General features: G+C 47.6%; 1 protein-coding gene across 2 annotated transcripts in view; it reads left to right on the top strand.

Annotated features, from left to right (window-relative positions):
- Positions 1-23063, top strand: part of SPOCK1 (SPARC (osteonectin), cwcv and kazal like domains proteoglycan 1) — a 500742-nt gene that overhangs the window by 353857 nt on the left and 123822 nt on the right. For both annotated transcript variants that reach the window (XM_029941962.1, XM_029941961.1), the window contains one exon: positions 17006-17132. In XM_029941962.1, the coding sequence (XP_029797822.1) occupies positions 17006-17132 (127 nt within the window). The remainder of the gene's footprint in view (positions 1-17005; positions 17133-23063) is intronic.

The following is a 23063-nucleotide window of genomic DNA, read 5'->3' as shown; positions in this document are numbered from 1 at the left end:
GGGCGGGAGCTGGGGTAGGATTCTCCCTACAGAACGATGAACATTGATTTTACCTCTCTGTTGCCATTGATTTTCATTTCGAGAATGGAAAATTGAAGCATTTGTTTTAAGCCTTGCAGACAAGCCACATTCTCGAATCCTGCAAGTGTATTGTGAATAGGAGGAAAGGGTGTCAGGATGGGACTTAGAATATCTGAGCGTACCCTTGGAAGCCTTCTGGGAGCAGTGGGAACTAATCTGTTTTTAAACAAGGAGCCGACGGCCAGTCTTCCCAGTGGGCTAGGCCTCTCTAACGTAATGGCCCTTTATCTCTGCTTCCTAATTATCTGGCATAACAACGAATTCTCTGCACCAGCGCAGAATTCAGATTGAGTCGAGGCTCATGGTGCCATAGACCAATCTGAGAGCTTTCTGTCTTTTATGTGAACTTGGAAAAAGAGAATCAAAGTGTTTGAGGTCAGAGAGAAGTACATGACAGAATGTGCCTCAAATACCAAACTCTCAGAGGACATTTGAAAGGATGATGGTTATTTCATCTCAGTTTTGTTTTACAACAAAGACTGCCTCCTGCTTCAGGGGCTTTGAACGGGTTGATTATACATACACATATCTCTCTTGGTTTGGAAGACACATGGCCACATAGAAAGGGGGTGCTTCCTCGGTGTCTGAGTGACATTCCGGTACTTTCACAACTCAAGGCATGGCCAGTTACCAGAGTGTGATCATGTTCGTATTCCTTATTATGATTCTATCTTTATATAGCTCACACTTTTTCTCCAAGGGGGGCTTGTGTTCTCTTTTAACCTTGAGGGACCTTCATTTCCCCTGTTCTGGGCCTGGATAAAGTCCCGATGAGGGCTTGGTGCTGTTTCTAGGCAATTGTTGGAATTTATGCAGTTAAGTTTTGGGTTTGAGCCCACTTCTGAGTCAGCCACCTGCAATAAACAGGAACCAGAACTGTGACCTCTTTACCCCTGGTCACCGGAGGAAAACAAAGGGGGAGAGAGGTTGGTTCCGGAGACGTCACTTCTTGACCACTCACCATGTTAGACACACTTGGCAGGAGGGGTCTTACTGACTTCTCGCTATTACCTTCTCCGTTCCTTTGTTTTCCTCTCTGAAATTGAGAGTATTGATTGCACGAGCTTGAGGACAAGAGCCGCAGAGAGTAAAAAGCAATTCATAATGGAGATGGGAGTAATTGTGTAGAATGTTTAGTCCTTGGAATGAAGGGGACTCGGCGAGAGGCAGCTCTTACTTTGCAAGGTAGATTCACTAGGCGAGTTTTATAAACACATAAAAATCATGATTGTCAGTAAAATTTACCAAGCCCAGTGCTGCCACTGCCAACACGGTTGTACGTAAAGATGGAGGGCAGGTAAGGGCAGTGACTGGGGAGCTCTCCCAGAGAGTCTGATGGCATCCTGGCTGGCTGGCCACTTGTTTCTAGGTGTGACTCCTAAGGACCAGAGCCTCTGCCCTCCAGAGCCCTTGCTGGCACCTGCCACCAGGTTGTCATCTCTCCCTCCCAGGTTGCGCTGCTCAAGAAGCCCCCTTTCCAGAGAAAGTAGTTCGTATTTCTAGGTATTTTCTGGAATCCCCAATGTGCTGAATTGCTGTCTTTTCTTTTTTTTTTTTTCTTAGCCATGTTCTACCTGTGGAAGATTGGAAACATTTTATGGTTAAATCCCAGAATGTGTATCATGTGCAAAGTTGCTGGAAAGCTAGAAAGCCAAGAGTCTGCAGTGCTGGGAATGTCTGTTCATAGGGTCAGGGTCTAATGTTAAAACCTCCCTCTCACTTCCTCCCTCTGTCTCTTGTTAGAAAGCCTACGTGTGTTACTCTGCTGTGCGGTTCTCCTCTGGATGGTGGGCTCCAGTTGCTCTGTTTACTGGTGTCTCTGTCTATTAGGAAATGTACAGAGAGGCATATTTCATGCCTCATATTTAAGTGGATTAGAAAGAGGAGATTGTGGTGGGTGTGCTCGTTTTGAAGAGGTAATCACTAGGTGTGATTTCCACCACGGCTCAGGGCATGCTGGGAAGCATGCAGGTGTGAAGCATTACATTAGCACATCCGTCCCTAAACACTAGGAAACAGACCAGCTCAAGTCCCCCCGCCCCTGCAATTCGCTGAAGGTGTTCGGTTACCCACATATTCTGGGGGCACTTTATAGTATCCAGAGAGAGGGGTACCCAGGTATCTGAGGCAAGGAAGCGAGGCTTCTGTGGCTCCTCACAAAGCACATCATCTTTTACGAAAGTGGTCAGATTGAATTTCCCACCTTCACAAACTTCTGCTTTAATTTTCTGAAATCTCTTTCTGTTGCCTTTGTTATTAATAAATCTGCTCTGGCCCTGCTTGCTGTTCTGTCCAAACTCATCAAGATCCCCATTCGTAGGTTTTCCAGTTTAGACATTTTATATCAGATTAATTCAACCAATGAACCATGAAAGACATTCTTTATGGATATCAGGCACCACAGTAGGGCCCATCAGGGGCACTGAGCATGCAGGTTCTGGGGCCAGAAAATGGACTCATGATGATTTAGATGGGCATCCAAGGCTATCTTTAGAAGTACTTTTGTTTTAAATAGAATGTTCTCAGGCTAATGTCCTGTCTTTAATGTTTTTCATGGAGGGGGTGGGCAGAGGACAGGGCCCTCCAAGCACAGAGGGACAGGAGAGATGAAAGTTAATTAGTTTGGGGACCTTGGTACCTTTCCATGGTATTCTCTTAAATGATGTTTTTAATGGGCACACACTGAAACAGATGTGGCTGTGTTAGTGAGTTGGGAAAGGGCCTTCTTCCGGCCTCTCTTGCCCATGATCTTGCCACAGCTGGAGGTGCTGGTGTGTCCTACTTTCCACTGAAACTGCAAGTCCCACTTTTTGTTACCTGATGGGCGGGAGGAGGCCTTGGCTCAGACCTTCATGGCGATGAGTAATTCCCAAGTGGAAGGCAAGATGGCAGGGCTCTGGTCCAGCCAGGAATTAGTCTTCCTCTCAGCAGAAGCCAGGGGAGGCCATCTGTGAATATAACAATGGTGATAAAGGGCTTTAGGACTTGTCATCATTTTGGCAGGCTCAGTCCTCAGTGAGTAGCTCACATAAACCAGTGATGGCGGGTTAAAGGTCATTAACGCAGATTCCACTAAGGTGGTGTCTGTGATTATTTCTGGATTCAGGATATGTATAGGGTGCCTTCCATATGCCAGACCCTGCTATGTGTTTGGAATAATGTGATGAATGGACATAATTTGGCTTTGTGGAGTGGAAAGTCCATAGGGCAAGATAGCTAAAAAGAAATTAAGTCTCTAATAAATTGGTGTAAGTGCCAAGTAAGATAAGAGCAGGGTTTCATAACAGAATCCCTCTAGTTGATCGAAGAGGTAAGGTACTTTGGGTGGGCGGAAGGTGATAGGTGCCAGAGTAGGGAGAAGTGTTCTCAGAGAAGGGAACAGCCTTTGCACAGGCCCTGAGTCAGGGAAGAGGAGGGGACTTGGGGTCTGAAAGGAAGGAAGAGGGCAGAGGCCTGGGCTGCAGGAGGGCAGTGACTGAGGGGCACACGGCTGCCTGAGACTGGAAGGGGCAGTGGGGCCCGAGCCCGAAGAGCCTTGAAAGCCAAGGGACAGATTTAGCTTTCAGGCCAGGTGACAAGGGACGTCTTCTGTGGCTTTAAGTGGGAAGGTGACAGAATTGTGTGCCTTAGGATGGGCTGAGTTTTCTTGAATTCTCATTTTTTTAATAGTTTATTTTCAAATTGGTTTCCATGTAACACGCAGTGCTTCTCCCCACAAGTGCCCCCACCATGACCATCACCCCCCGGCCCTCCCTCCCCCTCCCCCTTCAGTCCATGGTTTGTTTTCAGGATTCAATAGTCTCTCATGGTTTGTGTCCCTCACTCTCCCCAGCTCTCTTTCCCCCTTCTCTGTTAGGTTTCTCCTGTTTTCCTGTTAGACCTATGAGTGCAAACATATGGTATCTGTCCTTCTCTGCCTGACTTATTTCGCTTAGCATGACACCCTCAAGGTCCATCCACTTTCCTACAAAGGGCCATATGTCATTCCCTCTCATTGCCATGTAGTACTCCATGGTGTATATATACCACATCTTCTTGATCCATTCATCAGGTGATGGACATTTAGGTTCTTTCCATGTTTTGGCTATTGTTGACAGTGCTGCTATGAACATTGGGGTACATGTGCTCCTATGCATCAGTACTTCTGTATCCTTCAGGTAAATCCATAGCAGTGCTATTGCTGGGTCATAGGGGAGTTCTATCAATAGAACTCAGAATTCTCATTTTTTTAAAGCCACATTGTATACTGTGTGAGAAAAGCTGGAGGCCCTGATTGTCTACGTGTGTCCACATGAAGATCTCATCGAGGTGTGTGGCCTACGAGAGGACATTAGAGGCAAAGATGTATATAGTCTAAGCCAGAAAATTAAAGTTAAAGTTCCAAGAAGGGGGCGACTATTTCTGGCTACAGTGGGGTTGAGACATGGGTGGTAAAATTTACTAGTATTCCTCATGGTTTAAGAGTATGTGAGGTCACCGTGGCTCAGGCCCACTGTGACTTTTTCAGTGTTGCACAGCCGTTATGTGGCAGAGGTGGGGGGCCACAGCAGGGCTGCCCTGAAGCCCATCTTTCTGTGTGAGAATCACTCTACACTCAAGACACTTGTCTGAACCATTTCCTTAGCAAATGCCAACTTTCAGTCTAGCCTATGGCACTGTGATGGAGAAAGTGGCAGTCATAATGCTGGAATGTAGTAGATGCTCAACAGAAGTCCGTCTCCTTTATGAGTCTCCAGTACCTCAGTGAATCTAGATAGAGGATCGATCCCCAGAAACCTCCCAGAGTTGCTCAGGCCTACATGAGCTCACACATGCAAAGGCCCTGCTATTTTTAATGTTCTGGATGGTGTCAGTTGTCATGATTAGTGGTTCCCTACTGGTAGAGTGCACACTTACTCCCTGTGATGCTCACCTCCCTTACTCGCACTGCCCACACTCCCTCTGGAGCATGAGCTCAGGTCTTGGCACATGTTCATGACATATTGAAGGGATAAGTGAGTCATTTAAGTCAAGAAGGAAGCTGGGGATGCAGAGCCAGGCTCGTGTCTTTAATGAGGAGCTCAGATCGGTCGGTGAGCCACAGAACAATGCTCCAAGTCAGGCCAGGGTTGTCCATATTTTATCCCATTTTCCTACCACATTCTTGAACACCAGGGACATGCTCAGAAGGTCCTGTGAAACCCCCACAGGGAAACAGGAGGCAGTGTGTCAATCTGGTATGAAAGTGGCCCTGTTCTTGGGAAGGAACAGTGTAGTCCAGACTCTGCACTCTCCTGACATGGTGGCCTGCTTCTGTGGTGCCCTGTCTCTGGGGCTAAGAGACTGGGCCCAGCTAAAGGTCAGCTGCTTGGCCTTGGAGGTATTAAGATGTCATGTGTCTCATCAGCCTCTTGAGTCTCTCAGAGATGGAGGCTGTTCTTCACAGTGCTTCAGAGCGGCCTTTGAGTCTGCCTTCAGGAAGGAATGGACACATACTGGACATGCGCTTTGGCAGCTGTCATGAGCAGAACCTGCCTAGAGTGTCACTCCTCCCCCACGGCTCCCCCAAGACTGGCCTAAATCCACCCTTCTGCTTCATCCAGGAAGCTTGCAGGCTCCAGGATCTCAGGCCACGAGACTGGCCCTTCCGGCCTTCAGAACAAGACTGAGCAGGGCTGGGTGTGGCCCATGTTGCCTGCTCATGCAGGAGGAAGCCCAGGAAAGCAGCAGGCAGTGTTCTTTTGGGTGCTTCTCTGATCTGGGGAGAAGCAGAGGGGCTGGGCATTAAGCTCCCCACCTGCTGGGAGGAGCCTGGGCCTACAGCTGCTCCTCTCCAGTGTGAGCCCACAGTGTACCCCCCCCTCCACTGATAGGAGCACATCAAGGTGACGTTTGATTTCCTCCTCATCTACCCACTCTCTCCAGCTTTGCCAGTTTCTTCATCTGCTGTGTTTTCACCTGGTATTATGGGGGCAGTATTTGTTGCTCTTCGTGACTCAGTTGATTACCTGTGGACCTTTGGTGGTGGTCCGAACACTTGGCTTCAGAGCAATACCTGGTAGAAACGTGCAGAGTGGAAGGTTGGGGTAAAGGGGATGATGGTTCTGGCGGGGTGCTGTTGATGGCCGTACAAATTGGTGCAAACATATCTGGTGAGCATTTTGGCCTCATTGACCCCATTTCCATTTTGGAAACTCTGTCTCGTGGAAATAGAGAGATGCACAGTAAAATTAACATCTGAGAGCATTCAGTGCATTCAGTGACAATTCGGCAGAAATGGAAACAACCTCCTCGCTGTCCAGCCATAGAGGAATGCTTACACGAATCATCATGTGCCATTTATAGATCCCCCTTCCTCTAGGTGACCTCTAACTATGAAGAGCCTCCTTCCCCAGCCTTCTCAGACAGACGGTCTGTCTCTGTGCTGCTCCCACTCACTGTATGAGGAATCTTCCCTACATGGAGCTGGAAGCTTTTTCTGTTGGTAACTTCTGCACGTTGGTCCAGGTTCTGCTGTGGAATAGCACTGGGACCTGCTGAAATGCTCTTCCCTGTGCCAACACATAGTGGAGCATTGTGTCTGTACATGGGGATGGCTGGGAACCTGAGGATAGCTCGGTGACTGGTGATAACGAGCTGCTGGACATATCCAAGGGACTTGGAAGAAGCTTGGAAGAAGGGGTATGATGTCTGAAATACCCTCAGAGGGTGGCGGCCTTTGAGTGGGCACTCGCAGAAGGGTGAGAGAACCATGGCGGAGGAAGATCAGTGTTAGAGAAGACCCAGGCCTCTGGAGCTAGCCTTAGTTCCTGGCCACCTAGCCAGAAAGTCCCCCACCAGTGAAGGCCACAGAGCCTTGTCCAGGCTCCAGCTTCTGTCCTGTGATACTGTGAAGAGAGCTTTCCAGTTGGGGAAAGTCATGATGCTGACGTGGCTGTTTGTGCCTCCGGCAGTGCTTTTAGGGAATGGCTTGCTGTGGATGGTGTGAGGCTGCTGGCACCCACCTCCTCGAATGCCATGAACCCGTCAGCATCCTTTCCATCTTGCAAAGAGCGGTGTCCCTGATGCAGTGAGGTCTCCCCATGCTGGCTTCATTTTGCTAGCTTGTTCTTCCTACGGTTGGTCATACACACCCTTCCAGAACAGAGTGCTTTGCTGCCAGTGACTCTAAAACAGATGTGGGTGTTCTCTCTCTCACGCACATGCCCATAATAATTAATTGTCTCCGGGAATGTGAGCACATGTTTTCACAGCGTCTAGCAGCAGAGCCGGTGAGGGAAGTGCGCGTGCTCGCCCTACCTTTATGTGCACACCTGAGCGCTCACAAGCAATTAGCTGGAAGCCGTGTTAGCACAACCCTCAGTGGTTCCGGCCCCTCCTGCAAAGGGTCAGGATTACAAATGCTCAAGCAGGGAGGCCAAATGAAATTCTCAGCCTTGGGTTGCCTGCTTATCATTTGATTTTTTCCAATTAGCGTGTCCATTGCTAAAGATTTCCACTAAGATCTCAGGGCTTGAAAGGGACCTCTCTCTATTGGGCCAGTAAACAAAGGAGAGCAGTAAAACAAGAAATCAAACAGGGCTGCCAAAGGTCAGTGGGTAATAGTCACAGTTTCTTTTCTGCCCCCTTTTAGGAAAAGATAGATTTTTAAAACTGAGTACACCACCATCCATTATCCTACGGGAATAAAGAAAGCTCACGTGTTCACTTCAGTGTCCCTAACAGCTTGTTCTTGCACTGCTGGCTTGGCATTTTCCTTCACAAAACAGTCTTACTTGGGTCCTGTGTGTGTGTGTGTATGTGTGTGTGTGTGTACACGCACGTGTGTGCTCACATGCATGGATTTTTGTTACTTGTAGGCCCCTGTGGCCACATTCATTTACCAGGCTGAATTCTGAATTAAGCCCCCACTGTCTCAGTCTTGCAGAGCCCCTTGGGTCCACAGGTCATGCTCTGTCACTCTCCTAATGGGAGATGACTCCGACCTGTTATTGGAATTTACATAATCACATCAGGCTACTAATCTTCCTGATCTGGTCAGGAAACACCTAGAGCACCGTCTAGACTAGAAGTAGGATCCCTGGACATACATATTTGGTTTCAAGTGTAAGGAAACCTTGATTTCAAGTAATGTTGGAAAAAAATGGGAGAAAGCCGACGTCGGTGTTTGTGGTCTTGCAAGTTCCTTTTCTTCTGGCCCCTTTGGCCACACACAAGGCTCTGGCCCTCGTAAAGACAGGATGGCGGGGGAGAGGTGGGTTCCTGAAATGGACAGCAAATTTCTTGCTGCATAGAGACTTTCTTGAAGCAGTTAGCAGTCTGTGAGAAGCTGTAGTGTCTCAAGATGTGAATTAGAATAAAAACATTAATATAAGGTAACACCTACCTCAAGTCACTGCAGACATTGAGAGCAATTATGATCTTTACACTTTAGTAATAAAGGTTACATTGATCTGTGTTTATTAGAAGTCTATTGATTACAATGTCAGTATTATTTTTGAATTTTTTTCCCCGTTCCTGGAACATAGTAGGTATTTAATAAGTGTTTACTGAAAAAGTAGAGACTGTCTGGAATCCTAGCTGCACTTAGAATGTGTATATCTTCCGTTTTGATAGCTTTCCTCAAACAAACCATCAAAATAATTTGGAAATTTAGTTCAGATACAGTGATCTGACCCCCTGAGGCTTCATTGAAACCTTGGAGGCCTGGTCACTTTTATCCAGGTGAACTAACTCCCTTTCTTTCAGCCTTCCTTCCCGCACCTAGGAAGTCTTTCTTCCTTTCCAGCCACCCTGGCTTCTTTAAACAAAACTGGAGATATGGGGAACTGGCAGGCAGATGCAGGTTTGGCAACATATGTTTTTTTTTTAATCCTGAAAATGCATTTCTTTAAAAAAATTTTTTTAAGTTTATTTATTTTGTGAGAGAGAGGGAGAGAGAAAGAGAGAGAGAATCTCAAGAGGGCTTTTTGCTGACAATGTAGGGTTCAAACCCATGAACCGTGAGATCATGCCCTGAGCTGAAAGCAAGAGTCAGACACTTAACCAACTGAGCCACCCAGGCACCCCTGAAAATGGATTCCTTGTCTAGATTTGGAACAAATTAGACAGGCAGCACATGATTGTAAGAGAGTCAAATAATAGACATATAGAGTAACAAAGCGGAAGTTCCCTTTCTCACGCCCTCAGGCCTCCCCCGCTGACGGTGTGGGTGTGTGCCTTCTTCATCTCCCTGATGGAGGCCATCACCCAGCTCAGGCAGCATGTAGGTCATGGAGACTCGAGTTGACATTTACATACACCTGGAAAGATGTTCCTGCCTTTGGGATTCCTTGCATACCATGCACATAATTTTTGGTGGCCCTGATTCTGCTCTAAAACTTTAAAAATAAGCAGTTATCCTATGAGTTTGAAGGTGCTTTGGAAACCTTTTTTGATGATGGTCGGGAAGCATGCCTCTGAACCGATAGCTTTCTCCTTGCTCCGGGGCACTTGTGTCTTATGACTTGGAATAGGTCATGGGCCTCACCCTCCAAGTCAGGTGGGAGGAAGCCACACAGAGGTGCTGGCTTTCTGGTGCTTGATCTGTCAGCTTGAAGCGGTGGATCCGCTGGGATGTCCACCCCTGATGACTGGGACCCACCAGGCATGCTCCTTCCCATCCCCTCAGGTCTGCTTTGCTCCCACAGTCTCCCTGACTCACACCCCCTCAACGCAGTTCCCCATGTTCCCCCACATCTTTTCTCTCTCTTGGGGGTGTTGGGATGAGTGTATGAGGCATATTGCATGACAGGCTTAAAACAGTACCCGGAACGTTGTGAGGGCTCAAAACATTTTAGTTACTGGTAGTAACAATATCAGCCAAATAGTAAGTCCATATAAATGCACAGCTGCTATTGTTGTGTATTTGCCCTTGAAATCTCAAGCACCTGTAAACAGCACATCATTATACTGTGTGGGTGCCCACTAGCACTTACGGACACATAGTTACTCCCTGTATCCTGACAGCTCTTCCTTTTGTTTTCTAATGGCCATCTGCGTATTAGAAACGTCAGGCTCTCTCTGAACAGGATCTTGCATCTGTAATATTCTTCCTTTGGAAGACAGTGAAGACTCAGGGTGGATATACCAGGGTGGAGAGTGTCTCACATGAGAGCCAGTCGCTGTCATCAAAACAGTTTTTGTAAATGACACAGGCCATTATGCTCTTCCTGTGTGATTTTATGACTTTGTATAATGACTCAAATAAACCTAACAACAGAGGAATTATAGCACCATTTTACATGACAGATTATTTCAATGGTTAACATGTTTTCATTTCAATTAACATGCATTATTTTGTCTCTGGTTCAAAGTAGCCACCACGTCAGCTATCTGAGTATCTTCCATCCTTGTTTGAGAAGCAATTAGTTCTGATTTTGCAAACAAATTCAATCTTGTTTTTGAATGGGCAGTTTGATATTAACAAGAGAATAAAAGGCACATGATGCTGGCTGCCAGCAAACAAACACGAGGCTTGCTGGGGAGAGCCCCTCCTTGGGTGGGTTCTCAGGCCTCTGGGCTGACAGGTCTGCCTTCCAGCTGCTGAGAGAGCACAGACAGGACAGAGGAGAAGGTCCTGGGACTGGGCCTGGCTCTGTAAGTCTCAGCTTCTCCCTTTTGTAAAATGGGATTGTACAGCATCTACTATCAGAGGGTCATGGCGTGTGAGGAGTCGGGGGGGTGTATTCAGGGCACATAGACAGGCAGGTCATGGTCACACAAAACTCCTGGAGTCCTGCTCCTGTTCCTTACCATCGAGCATTGCTTTACTCTTTGGCTGTTCATATAGAGTAAAACAATTCTATCTGACGTTAGGCAAACCTGTTGGAATATACGGTATTAGATACAGTGAAGGGGCTTTCTTCTCTAACCAAAAGGAAAAAAGTCAACAGTGCTACGTATAATTTTGGAAGCCCCCACGCCAGTATATCATTAAAACTTTTTGACATAGATTGTTGAATTTCATCATGTGGGGTCGATGTCAGGAAACATATACCTGTACATCTACTTATTGCTGAAAAACTTATTCCAGAAGAGTCTTTGCAGCCACTGCTTTGCTGTAGGTACTGCCTGTGCCTCTGCTCTGGCCATAGCCAAGTGAAATTGGACCATAGCTGATGTTATCACTGCCCTCCTTGGTGTCAGCTGTGGGGAAGTGGCAGGAGGTGGGACTTCCCTTGACTGCTGAGGGTCGGGCTATCTGCGTGAGGAGCGGCAGGGTCCAGTGGGAAGCAAGAGCAGGAAATCCTTGCTGTGTGGACTTGAAGGTTGAGGTTGACATTTCCAAGAACTGGGACAGGGGCACGTTGGCAAGAGCACTGACAATCTGGTCAGTCTTGCTTGTAGCTGCTGGCCTCTTGAAAGAGTGTGAGTTGCTCTTGTAAATAATAGGAATACCAGTAAACTTATTTACATACTATACTTGAGAGAAGTCCTCTGAGCGGTATTCCACAGTGTAGTTTTGGAACATCGTCAGGTCTTGAAATTGAGACTGTCACCATGTGATTCTGTGCTGTGGTAGAAGATCCAAAGGTCCCATCATCTGAGTACTGTCCAATAATGTTTGCTGATAATATTTGTTGTTTGAATGTTCATTTCAGGCTACATTTCTTGATAAATAATACTAAGCTGAATATTTCCTATTGTTTAAAAATATGTAAATAAAATATTGTGAAGAATGTAGAAAAACTTATTCTTTCAGTACTTGTTGAGGATTCCTGAAAATTCAGATTTCTCTTTCATTCCTAAGCTCTAAAATTAATATCTAAAATATTCCTAAGTTTGATCTCTGGAATAGGAGGATCTTTCAGCCCTGACATGAATATGAGAGTTACCTCAACCCACTTCTTTGTTGTCTTTAGAAATTTTTCCTAATTGTTGTTTTTCAAGTGGGACTTAAGATTTCTTTTTTTAAAAAGTTTATTTATTTTGACACACATACACACTCAGAAAAAGAGAGAGAAAGAGAGAGAGAGCAGGGGAGGGCCAGAGAGAGAAAGGGAGACAGAGAGTCCCAAGTGGGCTCTGAACTGATTGCATAGCACCCATCGTGGGGCGTGAACTCATGAACTGTGAGATCATGACCCAAGCTGAGCCACCCAGACACCCCTGACTTAGGATTTTTAAGTCTTTTGAATTCTTGTTGCTTAAAACCACATGATATGTTTGTCATGTCATTAGTGCTAATAATGTCCAGAAATAAAAGGAGAAAGTTCTGAAGGTACAGATTAATAAATTCACTTATTTTGCTGAAAAAAACTCATGTGTTGGGAGTTGACCATGTTTCCAACCCCAGGAGCATAAAAATGATGAGACCCAGTCACTACCCTTGAGGAGTGCATAGTATATTGAGGAAGATAGACTCAAAAAGAACTGCTTTATGCTATAGTGAATGTCACCGTTGGGTCTGAACAAGGTATAATGTTGGAACAAATGATGTCATGGTCGATTCTGCTTGAGGTAGGGCTCACAGGATCAGGAGACTTCATGAAAGGTAGTTGATTTGAACCTTGAACATTTGCCGTGAAGGTGGAGAGTGTTTGCCTAGTCGTATAGACTCGAATTTGTCCAGCACAGGTAAGAAACCTGTGAGAGGCTCATGTGGCTGGTTGATATTGAATCAGTAGGACTGAATGATGGGGGAAAGTGATGAGGGCAAGAAAGAGGAATGTTCAGGATGGACTCTAAAGCGTTTAGCCTGAGCAAACCCCATACCTTGTCAGATCATTGTATAATTGGGTCAGATTGAAACAGGGTTCTCCCCTAGAGACTAGTCAGGAGCCTGAGCAGAAGTGATCACAGGACCACAGTGTCTGGGTATGCCCCCTGACTGCCTGTGGAGGGGCCCTACAAGACTTCCTGGGGGAGATAAATGTTGAGTGGGGCCTTGAAGAAAGCCTTCTGAGGCAGAGAGGATGAAGGAGAGAAGTGTGGGTTTGGAAAGAAGATGTGTCAGACTGGTAAAAATCCCATATGGTGGTCCAGGGGCACAAAGATCCTTTGTGAGCTCTGGGAAACAGCAGAGGGTGGCTGGAGCAAAAATACTTGGTGGTGGTGGTCTGTGTGTGTGTGTGTGTGTGTGTGTGTGTGTGTAGGGGGGTGAGTATGTATTGGAGAGTGGCACAAAGCAGATAGTGACCCTGAAAAGGTAGGCTCAGTCAATTTAATACCAAAATTAGGAATTCACACTGTGCTCTAGGATGTGGGGCAAAGATGGAGGTTCTAAGTATTAAGGGAGTCACATCATCAGATTTGTACTTAAGAATCACTCTCCTTCAGAAACAATGCTGGAAATATTGTTAATCTCAAAAAAAGGATTGAGAATAAACATTTAAGCCCAAGAAAATAAGAAATGCCTGTGACCTGCCAGTTGTCTGTCTTCTCTCCTTCATAGGGTGCCTGTAGGTTGGGATTTTCTCTGTGGTGCTGTCAGTAGTGTAGGACATGGGGCTGCCCCTAGCACCAGCCAGGCAGGATGGAGCTAGGGCTTCATGGCCACTCAAAAGGCTAGTAGGACCTGCTTCCCAGATTAAATTGCTTGTGTCACCTCAGGTGATAAATGTCTATGACACTGGAGATAGCAATTCCATCAAGACACTTGATAGGATTTCACTCTTTGACTTAGGAAGTAAAATATGTTAAAGTCAGAAAACTCAGTCCTGTGCCTCAACTGGGTTGGCTAATTTTTAGGGTCTTGACTGAATTGTGCAGATTGAAATATACAGGGAAGTTACGCCTCCATGGGTTCACATACTCTTGCACATAACTTCATATAATTCCATCTCTGGATGCAGACCATGGGATTGGGTGCCCTGTCTACCAGAGTCCCGGTAAGGTAAAGAACATCCGAGTTTGCTCTGATGTAACAGGGATGCTTGTTTCATTGGAAATGTGAAATTTAGATTGGGTTGGGCTCTAGTCCCTGAGGAATCCCAGCAGAGGTCAAACATGGTACCTCAATGACCCCAGACGTTGGGTGTGCTCATCTTGCTCCTTTGCAGGTATAGAGCCAGAGTCAATGTTTCAGAGAAGGTTTATTTATAAAATTGAGCCTGATGGTGAAACTGCAGATGCCAAAATAGGAATTTAAATGGTCCCAGAACAGTATGTAGTCATTAACAGGATAACCTTATTCCAACAAGCATACATGAGGTAGCTTTGCTGTGTTTCTGTGTGACACTGGCCACATCACTTCCCGTCTGCGTCTACTTCCTCATTTATAAAATCGAATTCTTAAAACTAAGTTCGTTAAGGTATATTCTGGTTCTGACAGTCTGATCTTGTGATGAACTTGTGAGAAACCACTGCATTGGTCAGCACACAGAGACCCTCCCGCTCACCTCACAGGGGTATATGGAGCACCCATGCTGCACCAGGCCTGCTGGCAAGCCCCAGCCAGCCCCATCTCTTCGTATCCCCATCGTGAACTTGGTTTAGTGGTGAAGTTCAGGTCCACCAGCAGGGATGATCTGTCATTAACCGATAGTTATTCCATGATTCCATCTTTTCCTCAAAGCCATTGGCTCAGCTCAGTTCCCTTCTCCCTCCTCTCCCTTTGGCTCAGCTCCTCCTTTCCTCTGTGGCAGCATTGCACGTGGTGATGTCTGCTCCAGCAATGCTGCCCACTCTTGGGACTTTATAGCCCCTTTCTGGGAACTCATCACAAAATTGATTCGGCAGAGGGCACGCACACTGGGGACTGGCGCAGGAGAGGGGCTGCCAGATGCCAGAACTGCTGCGTGTGTTTGTTGATTCATCATCAGTCCCAGACAGTCTGCTGTGTGAATGATGATAAATGTGTGGTGTTCTGCAGAAGAACCACGGGCTCTCACGTTAACCCCGTACGGGCAGCCCGCTTGTCCGCCTCCTGGAGTCCTATCAGCCATCCTCGCTTTCTCCCAAGTCCAGAACAAACCTTGAATAAGTAAACTGTGTTTGGCAAAGGGTAATAGGTAATCAGGTCCCTGTGAATTAGAAATGCAAATGTTTTTATTCCAGACAGAGAGGCCAGGACAAGGTGGTTAGCTGCTATGGAAGCAGGGCGGCATTGAAGAGAGGACCACTAGTGACAAACAAATAGGTGCCCCCAAAGAAACTTGAAGTTCATAATCTAGGCATGACAGACATGGGCTGAAGCAAAGAGATGCATCCTTGGCTGCTGTGCAGCTGTGTGAACATCATGATATGAACGCCATCAGTTACGTCCTGACTTTGGGCAAGGCTATTCCCCAACTTGGCTTCACTTCCCACTATTAGTAACATGAGTAAACTGGACTAGGTGATCTTAGAGCATCCCTATATGACCTCCTTTTTCACTTTATTGGTCAGACGAGCCAGCCCTGTGGCCCATCCAGCCTGGGATCCTTGACGGCCCAAGGTTTGTGCTGTGGGTACATGGTCAACCTCAAAGGTAGTTTCTCAAACAGACCTTCCTCCTGTGACAGCCTCCCCCAAATTTCTAGGGAAGGTTTGAGGTAGAATAAGAATCAATTTGGTGGGTGCTCTTCCTAGGTCACTTGCCTTCATTTGGAAGAGGGTGGATTACCTTGCACCCCAAGCCCACATTCGTAACGAGCTGCATGTTTACTCCATACCTGGTCGAAAAGATTTTCTTCTGTGGCCCCATGAGTTCTTCCAGGGAATTAAATGCCATTCCAACCCTAGGGCCTTAGAATGAAGTCACATTTGTATGACAATGGTAATTTCCTCCTCTACACACCCATCTGTTACTGGGGCAAATAAGAATTACAGCAATAGCTGCCATTTTTCTTGCTTTGTGGTTTTTGGGTGTTATACCAAGTATATTCATCAGCTCATTTAATCTTCATAGCATTGGCTTGAAGTAGATTCTGTTTTACCCCATTGTATCGATGGAGAAACTGAGAGTTACTTACAATTCCAGGAGTAAATGTCCCGTCAAGATCACACAGTGAGTAAGTGACAGCTGAGATTTGCATTTAGGTTTTCTGACCCCAGGGCCCAGATGTTAGCCACCAGTCAAGGCTTGGAAGGGCAAAGCACTTGGAGGACACCATCACCACCTGAGGGATGGTCCATCCATAGTCACTCATCCTCCCCCTAGACCTCGCCACAGAGGCGTGAGAGCCACTCCCACGGTTTGCTCGGACAGCAGGGGCCACAGGGAGAGGGAGGCAGTCACTGCAGGCCTTTCTTTTAGTGGTTTATGATTCAGGGGTGGGGTTCCACATACGCCTTCCTAATAGCACCATTTATCATTATGACACAGGTTAGGATGGGGGAAACTGGAGCCGGAATGGGAGAGTAGAATTCTGATTATTTTAGCAGTTGAAAGTGACATCACATCAGAGCCTCTGTAGAATAGCAAATTGGAAGCTGGACCAGAATTGCTTTAAAATGTATCCAGAGATCGTTTTCCACAGCTATGATAAAGTCATTTGGTTGTGTTTGGAGATGCATTTCTATCTAAACCGCTCTTTGACTTGTGTGCACGTCAGCCCACTGGGAAGGCTGTCCGTCAGCTCCGGAGGAGTGTGAGCTCTGGGGTCCTCTTTCTGGGGTGCCCACGAAGTGCCACATCCTGTACTGGGGTCTCAGTTGAGCAGATGGGACTTCTCACTCATTGTTTCTTTCATTGTATTGTGAGTGCCTTTTCATGTCACCAAGTCATGTTTCCTGTTATTTTTAATGGCCACATGGTTGTCCTTGTCTGTCTGGCGGGTTGGACCTGGGCTTTCGGAACAGAATCTCTTGCCCCCGCCTCCCATTGGTTCACACAGGAACACCCGGGAAAGCCTCCAGGATGTGCCAGGCTACTTAACCAGCACTTTTGTTTATTTATTCGGCCTTTGTCCGGGTACCTTGCAGGCGAGACCCATGGGAGCCAGAGCTTCAGTGAACTTATCCCCTCTTTTTCCATCCTTAGGCAAAAGAAGGGAAACGTGGCCCACAAACACTGGGTTGGACCTTCGAATCTGGTGAAGTGCAAGCCCTGCCCCGCGGCACAGTCAGCCATGGTCTGCGGCTCCGATGGCCACACCTACACTTCCAAGGTCAGTCATCTCTGTTGTCTTTTCAGCCATCAAGAATATCCCATGGGTTCCTGTTCTGACAAGTCTCTGTGCCAAAACTAGGGCCTGTGCATCCCTACTTTTGGTGGCCTTTGGGCCTTGCCCTCAAGAAGCTGCCACTTCAATAGGCTCTTGAGCCAAAGAGACCAGATAAAAATGTTACCCACCTCCCATGTAACTGCAGTGGTCAAGAGCTATGGGGGAAGGATTGTTGTGAGAATGACATATGATCCTGAAGGCAATCTAGGCAGGCTTCCTGGAGAAGGTCAAGTAGCAGGCCGTTGCAAAGATGTGAGTCATAGAACTCTGCCGATGGGTGTCTCTGGGAGTTTGTTGGAACTCGTGTCTGCCCGTCTCCTCCAGCTGGAGCTGCAGCCCTTTCTTCTCTCCTCCTGTTGTCTGTGTGAGGCTCACTTGCGGATGGATTCTGGGGCTAAAGAGAGTGGCTGTCAGCACCACCCTGGGCACTTGTGGCCACACCAGCCTCAGGTTCTTGACTTTGGGTCCCTCTGCTGGATACCCTCTCAGTCCCTCCTCTCTGCATACACAGCTGACAGCTTCTACTCCTGTGGTCTCCTCACTGTCCTAACGTCTACACCCTGGAGATCCCACGCCCCTGGGCGGGCCCTTGCTGCCTGCTGTCCCCAGAGGCATATTTGGGTTATTGCGAGAGTGCGCCACGCATTCCCACCGATTCTCTGTTGCACAGATCATTTATTTTTGCTCCCTGAAAGCAGAGTTTTATTCTTTTAGATTTTCACATTTTTCTAACTAAAGGGGAAATGTGTAACAAAACAGGAAGCCCGGAAGTACGTCTAGCTTATTTGCACATCCATGTAATCTGCCTTAGGGCCTTGATATCACCATTATTATTCGACAATTTGTTTCTTCTATCAACAAGTGTCATTTGAGCCTCTTTACATGCCAAACGCTGTGCCAGGTGCTTAGGAAACTTACAGTGGAAATAATAATAATTCACTCATCTTCATAGCCAGGGCCAAGAATCCTTAGGTCCCCAACCTCAGACCTGCCCTGGGAATTATAGCTTTTCTGCCCAGAGTCACAGTCAGTATATCCTGGTTAAAGAGCCCACTTGCTCAGCATATCCATCCTTTCCCCTTCCACTACCATCCGTGACCTCTGATGGGATCAGTTTGAGATGGTTTGTAGTCACAGGGCTTGCTTCCGGCCCCTGCGCTGCACGCGTCTGGAGTTGTGATTTGGGTGGCAGGGCACTGATGAATCAGATCAGTCCCCAGAGGCAGATCAGACCAGCCCTGTGGTTCACCCAGAGTCCAGCTTCTAGGCATGTGAGCATTTGTCTGGAGCCGGTTGTGGGACAGCAGTGATACAGCAGTCTGTGTGGGGCCGGAGATCTGCGTGTCTAACAAGCCCCCGAGGAGTGTCCGTGCTGCTGGTCAGCGGCCCACACACTAGGTGGGGAGGTCTTTACATCTTTGTACCTCCTGTCTGCTCTTCCCCTGCCTCCAGGGTCCATTTCTGCACAACCGAAGAGGTGGGGATGGTTCTGTAATAAAGGTCTGTTTGTATATATTGCCCTCTTAAAATGCTTGGATGGCGTTCCTCTTGCCACTCAAATAAACCCAGACCCGTTCTCGGTACTAACACAGCATTCCAGAGATTCCTGCCTTCCTCCTCCGTAGTCACTTCTTAAGGAAAAGCTCATTCATGAAGTTGTTCACCACCTATATTAGCACAACTTGAAGTTGTGCTAAGCCCCGTGCAGGACATGGCGGCAGGGAACAGGACTGTCACAATCCAGCTCACTTGGAGCTTACAGTCTGGTAGAGGAGACAGAAATAAATAACCAAACAAATAAATATGTAATTTCACATTTTGCTAAGTGTTACAGTGGTGCTGAGAGACAGAGAGAGAGAGAGAGGGAGGAAGGGAGGGGGAGACTTGCTGTCTAAGGGGTGGTGACGGAAGGCCTTCCTGTGGAGGTGTCCATTAAATGGAAAGTGGAGCATAGAATGTTCTAAATGGAGAAAATAGCCTGGGCCAAGGCTCCGAGGCAGGCTGGTATGTTTAAAGAAGAAAAAGACACCTGTGTGGCTGTCACAGTGAGGGGAGAGGGGGCGGGAGGGTGGGAAACCAGTCTAAGAGGAGATCTGTAGCCAAAGCTGGAGGGTGAGCAAGCAGGTGGTCGGGCTATGCCTGGCTAGGGTACACTGGTTACCGTAACCGCCTTCTTCTCTGTGTCCGCCTTGAGAATGTCAGGCCCTAGACATGGAAATACGGCCCGTCAGCACCTTCACCAGGCACAGAACGCAGTGTATCCTGGGTGCTCAGTCAGTGTCATGGACGAGAGGGGAGCCTCCAAGGACTCTGGCTGAGAAGGAATAGCAGCAACCTGGTCTTTGTAAGCCCCTGGGATTTGAGTGAATGGATTTCAGAGGCTTAGTGATTTAGAAAAATAAGCTGTCCCCACCCTGGGCCGAGCTACTTAGCTAAACACCCAGCCCGGGGCTCTGGCACAGAGTCTGAGGCTCCTTGCAATGATTCTGTCTTTGTGAAGATCTAGTTTGTGTCGTTCAAATGATTCCCTCCAGCTCTGGAGTAAACTCTCTGATCCTCAAGCCTGAGATTGGAGACGGGCCAGGAAATGTCAGTGGAAGATCAGGGCTGTTGGGGCAAGTGGCATGTTGCACATCAAACTCCAGCAAAAACCTGCCCGCTCACCTCTGTCTTCAAATGCCAGCTCGCCGTGACCCCCGAGCTGCAAGGAGCAGTAGTAACCTGTCAGCCATGGCTTGAAATGCTGTCATTTACCCGGGGAATGTCTCTGGAAATGCTCGCTGGTCTCAGACCCCCTGCCGTCTGGGCAGGAAAGTTGGATTTTTGTGGGGGAGGGTTGCCTGTCCACTGGTACTGACGAATAGCTTGTCTAAGAGGCAGGACAGGATTTGGACGAGTCCTTTGCAATGACTCCTGATTCTTCAAAAGAGAGTGACTTCCAGATACTGCTGGGCCCTCAGAGCTTTCCCTGGTCTCAGCCTGCTCTTGCTCCTTTGTCCTGGAATTCCAGCGCCAGCTGAAACACAGTCCTCAGGTTCCCAGACCTGCTCAGCTGTCTTTTTCCTGAAGCAAACAAAGCGACCTAAATCGTTCTTATTAGGAACCATAGTATCGTTCTCCCCATTCTCCATATGTGGTATACTGAGACCCACAAAGCCAAAGACAGTGGTGGATTTTGACACCCAAGGTTTCCTGCCTTAATACCTATAACAACCCACTTCTGCTTTTTTTAAATTTAAGTTTACTTCTTTATTTTGAGAGAGAGAGAGTATGAGCGGGAGAGGGGTAGAGAGAGGAAGAGAGGGAGAATCCCAAGCAGGCTCCACACTATTAGCCTGATGTGGCATTCGAACCCATGACCCGTGAGATCATGACCTGAGCCAAAACCAAGAGTCGGATGCTTAACTAACTGAGCCACCCGGGTGCTCCTATAATCACCCACTTCTATTTGAAATTTAAAAAGGGAGAGAGTCAGGGAGAGGTAACACTGGAATAGAAAATGGTATGGGTATTGGTCTTTAACATTAGTCTCCTACTTTTCTACCTTATATGAACTTCTAAAGAAGTGGCATTTTCTTTTCCCTAAAGAAACAAATCACATAGTCATTAGTCAGTAGCTCTGTGTTGACTGTTCTAGGATCTCTGAACCCAAGGACACTTTTAAAACCCACTCAGTAAGTCATCCTTCCAAGGGGGATATTTCAGTCTGGTAGTTTCTACTACAAGTGTTTTAATTATTGCCCCCAAATTCATGACCACCTTTTCATGGAGGTTTAAGAGGACCTTTTAGTCTCATAGACAAAGCTGTTGAGGGACCATGAGTAGATGGCCAGTTAATAAGAGTGAATGAGTTAACTATTAATGAACTCCATCCCCCGGAGTTACCACCTTTGGGGGGAGGGGTGGTCATTGGGTTCAGAAAACAAGGCTTGATGAGACCATGAAGCATGATTCATAGGAGGGATTATTATAAGTCAAATTCATGAAAATGAGTGTCAGCAAAACCTCTTGTAGCCTTTGGCCCCATCATCATCAGGGAAGCCCACGCCCCATAAGAAATGATCACAGTCCTCCAGGGGGAGGCATTTGCTCTTTTCTGGATGGATCTGAGGGCTCTGGGGCGCACTGTCAGGAGCAGGAGGAGGAAGGAGCCTGTACATCAGCTCTGTTCTGGATGCTGGGTATTCGTCTTTAGGTGATGTCACACAAACTCTCCTCCTGCTTCTACCAGAACGGTCTGAGGATCCTGGAACTGGAGGCAGGTGCGTAGGAGCCCCTGTCTGTGGCAGAGCTCCCAGTGACCCGGCATCAGGAACCCGCTCAGAGTTTTGGGATCAAAGAGAAAGTGGACAAAAATGCACCAAGTGTTGAGCTGAAAGGATAGAAGGTGTTGCATGGCAGACTCTGCATCCGGACAAGGGAAGGCACTGAACACCGCCGGTGGGGATGGACCAACTGAAGGCCAGCCCTGCAGCTGGTCTGAGAATATGATGTAGACCCTGCCCCTAAACTTGGGTTCAAGGCAGTGAGGGTCGCCCTAGTCATTTTGCTACCCTTGGTGTCCTCTTACCCTGGCCAAGAAAACTGAACCAGTCCAAAAACCCCATAAACATTTATTTTCTTTCTTACTGTGTATCATGCGTTGTCCTACTTGCTGTGGGTGTGACAAAGGACACAAGAGACGAAGCCTCACTTTTCATGGAACTGAAAGGTAGGCAAATTGAAAAGTAATCTTTTATCAGAATAGATGTTCAGGTAAGGGGCATTCTGGGTGCTGCACAGAGCAGGGCCACCTCCACCGCTTGCGAGGTGTGAATGGTCTGTGTGAAGTGATGGCTCCTTGGAGATCTTAAGGCTGGAAGGAATCAACCAGAGCAAAAGTGGCATGGAGCACAGCTCATCCATCAGAAGGGAGAGGGGCTTCAAGTGATGGATGAAGGACAGCATGTCCCCTTGAAGGAGCTGGTGACAGTTGGTATGGCTGGTCACATGTGATCTGGGGACAGGGGGTTAACTAGCTGTAGGAATGAGGCTAGCAAAGTGATCAGGGGCCATTTCTGCAGGGGCTTCGAAGGCCAGGTGAGGGGGCTGGACTTTGCCCTCACAGCACTGGGGATCCTGTTTAAAGGGGTCTGGTTTTGAATTCATTTGCACTGGCTACTAAGCAGGATCAGTTAGGGCAGGACTGGAGGTGGGTAGCCATGAGGAGCCTGCTGGTGTGGGTGAGACCTAGATGTGTGTACTGGTTGCAAAGATGGGCAGAAAGCAGTCGACAGAGGCATTTAGGGGGTCAGAGCTGGTCTTGGTGGCCATGTGCATTTCAGACACGAGAAAGTCATTTCAGCTCTGAGCTCAGCAAAAGGCCATCTTCACCATCCTAGTCCTGATGAGACTTAGAAATCCTCCTGCCAGCTGCTCTGCGGACTCCGCCTCGGCCGGCTGGGAACCCCTCATCTGTGAACCCCTTTGTTTCCTCTCCTGCCATCCATGGGGAAGGCTGAGAGCTTATTGGGATCCTGGCTGCCAACTTTTAATTTTGCCCTCGTGCAGAGGAGGGTAGCCACCGCTGACCACAGTCTGGCAGCCTGGGATTCAAGCAGGCAAGCTCAGCTTTCCTCCCTCTGGATGGGAGAGCTGTTTTGGAATATATAGTGGCTCTGAGGTCCCTGGCAGCTCGGGAGGAGGGACCCACTGCCCCACGTCCTATTTCTGGTAGACAAGCCTCTTTCATCAAGACTTCGTTGACTGTCCTCAGTCTGGACCCATCTGACCAAAGCTCAGATGTCAGTGCAAGGACTGCTCATTTTCCAGCCAGAAGCCACTGGTGCTTGGCCTGACCTTGAGGACAAGTCTCCCCAAAGGAAACTGTGAGGC

The sequence above is a fragment of the Suricata suricatta genome, chromosome 6 (genome assembly GCF_006229205.1).
Source record: "Suricata suricatta isolate VVHF042 chromosome 6, meerkat_22Aug2017_6uvM2_HiC, whole genome shotgun sequence".
NCBI lineage: Eukaryota > Metazoa > Chordata > Mammalia > Carnivora > Herpestidae > Suricata > Suricata suricatta.
The sequence above is the reverse complement of the archived record's forward strand: the minus strand, read 5'-3'. Positions and strand labels throughout refer to the sequence as shown.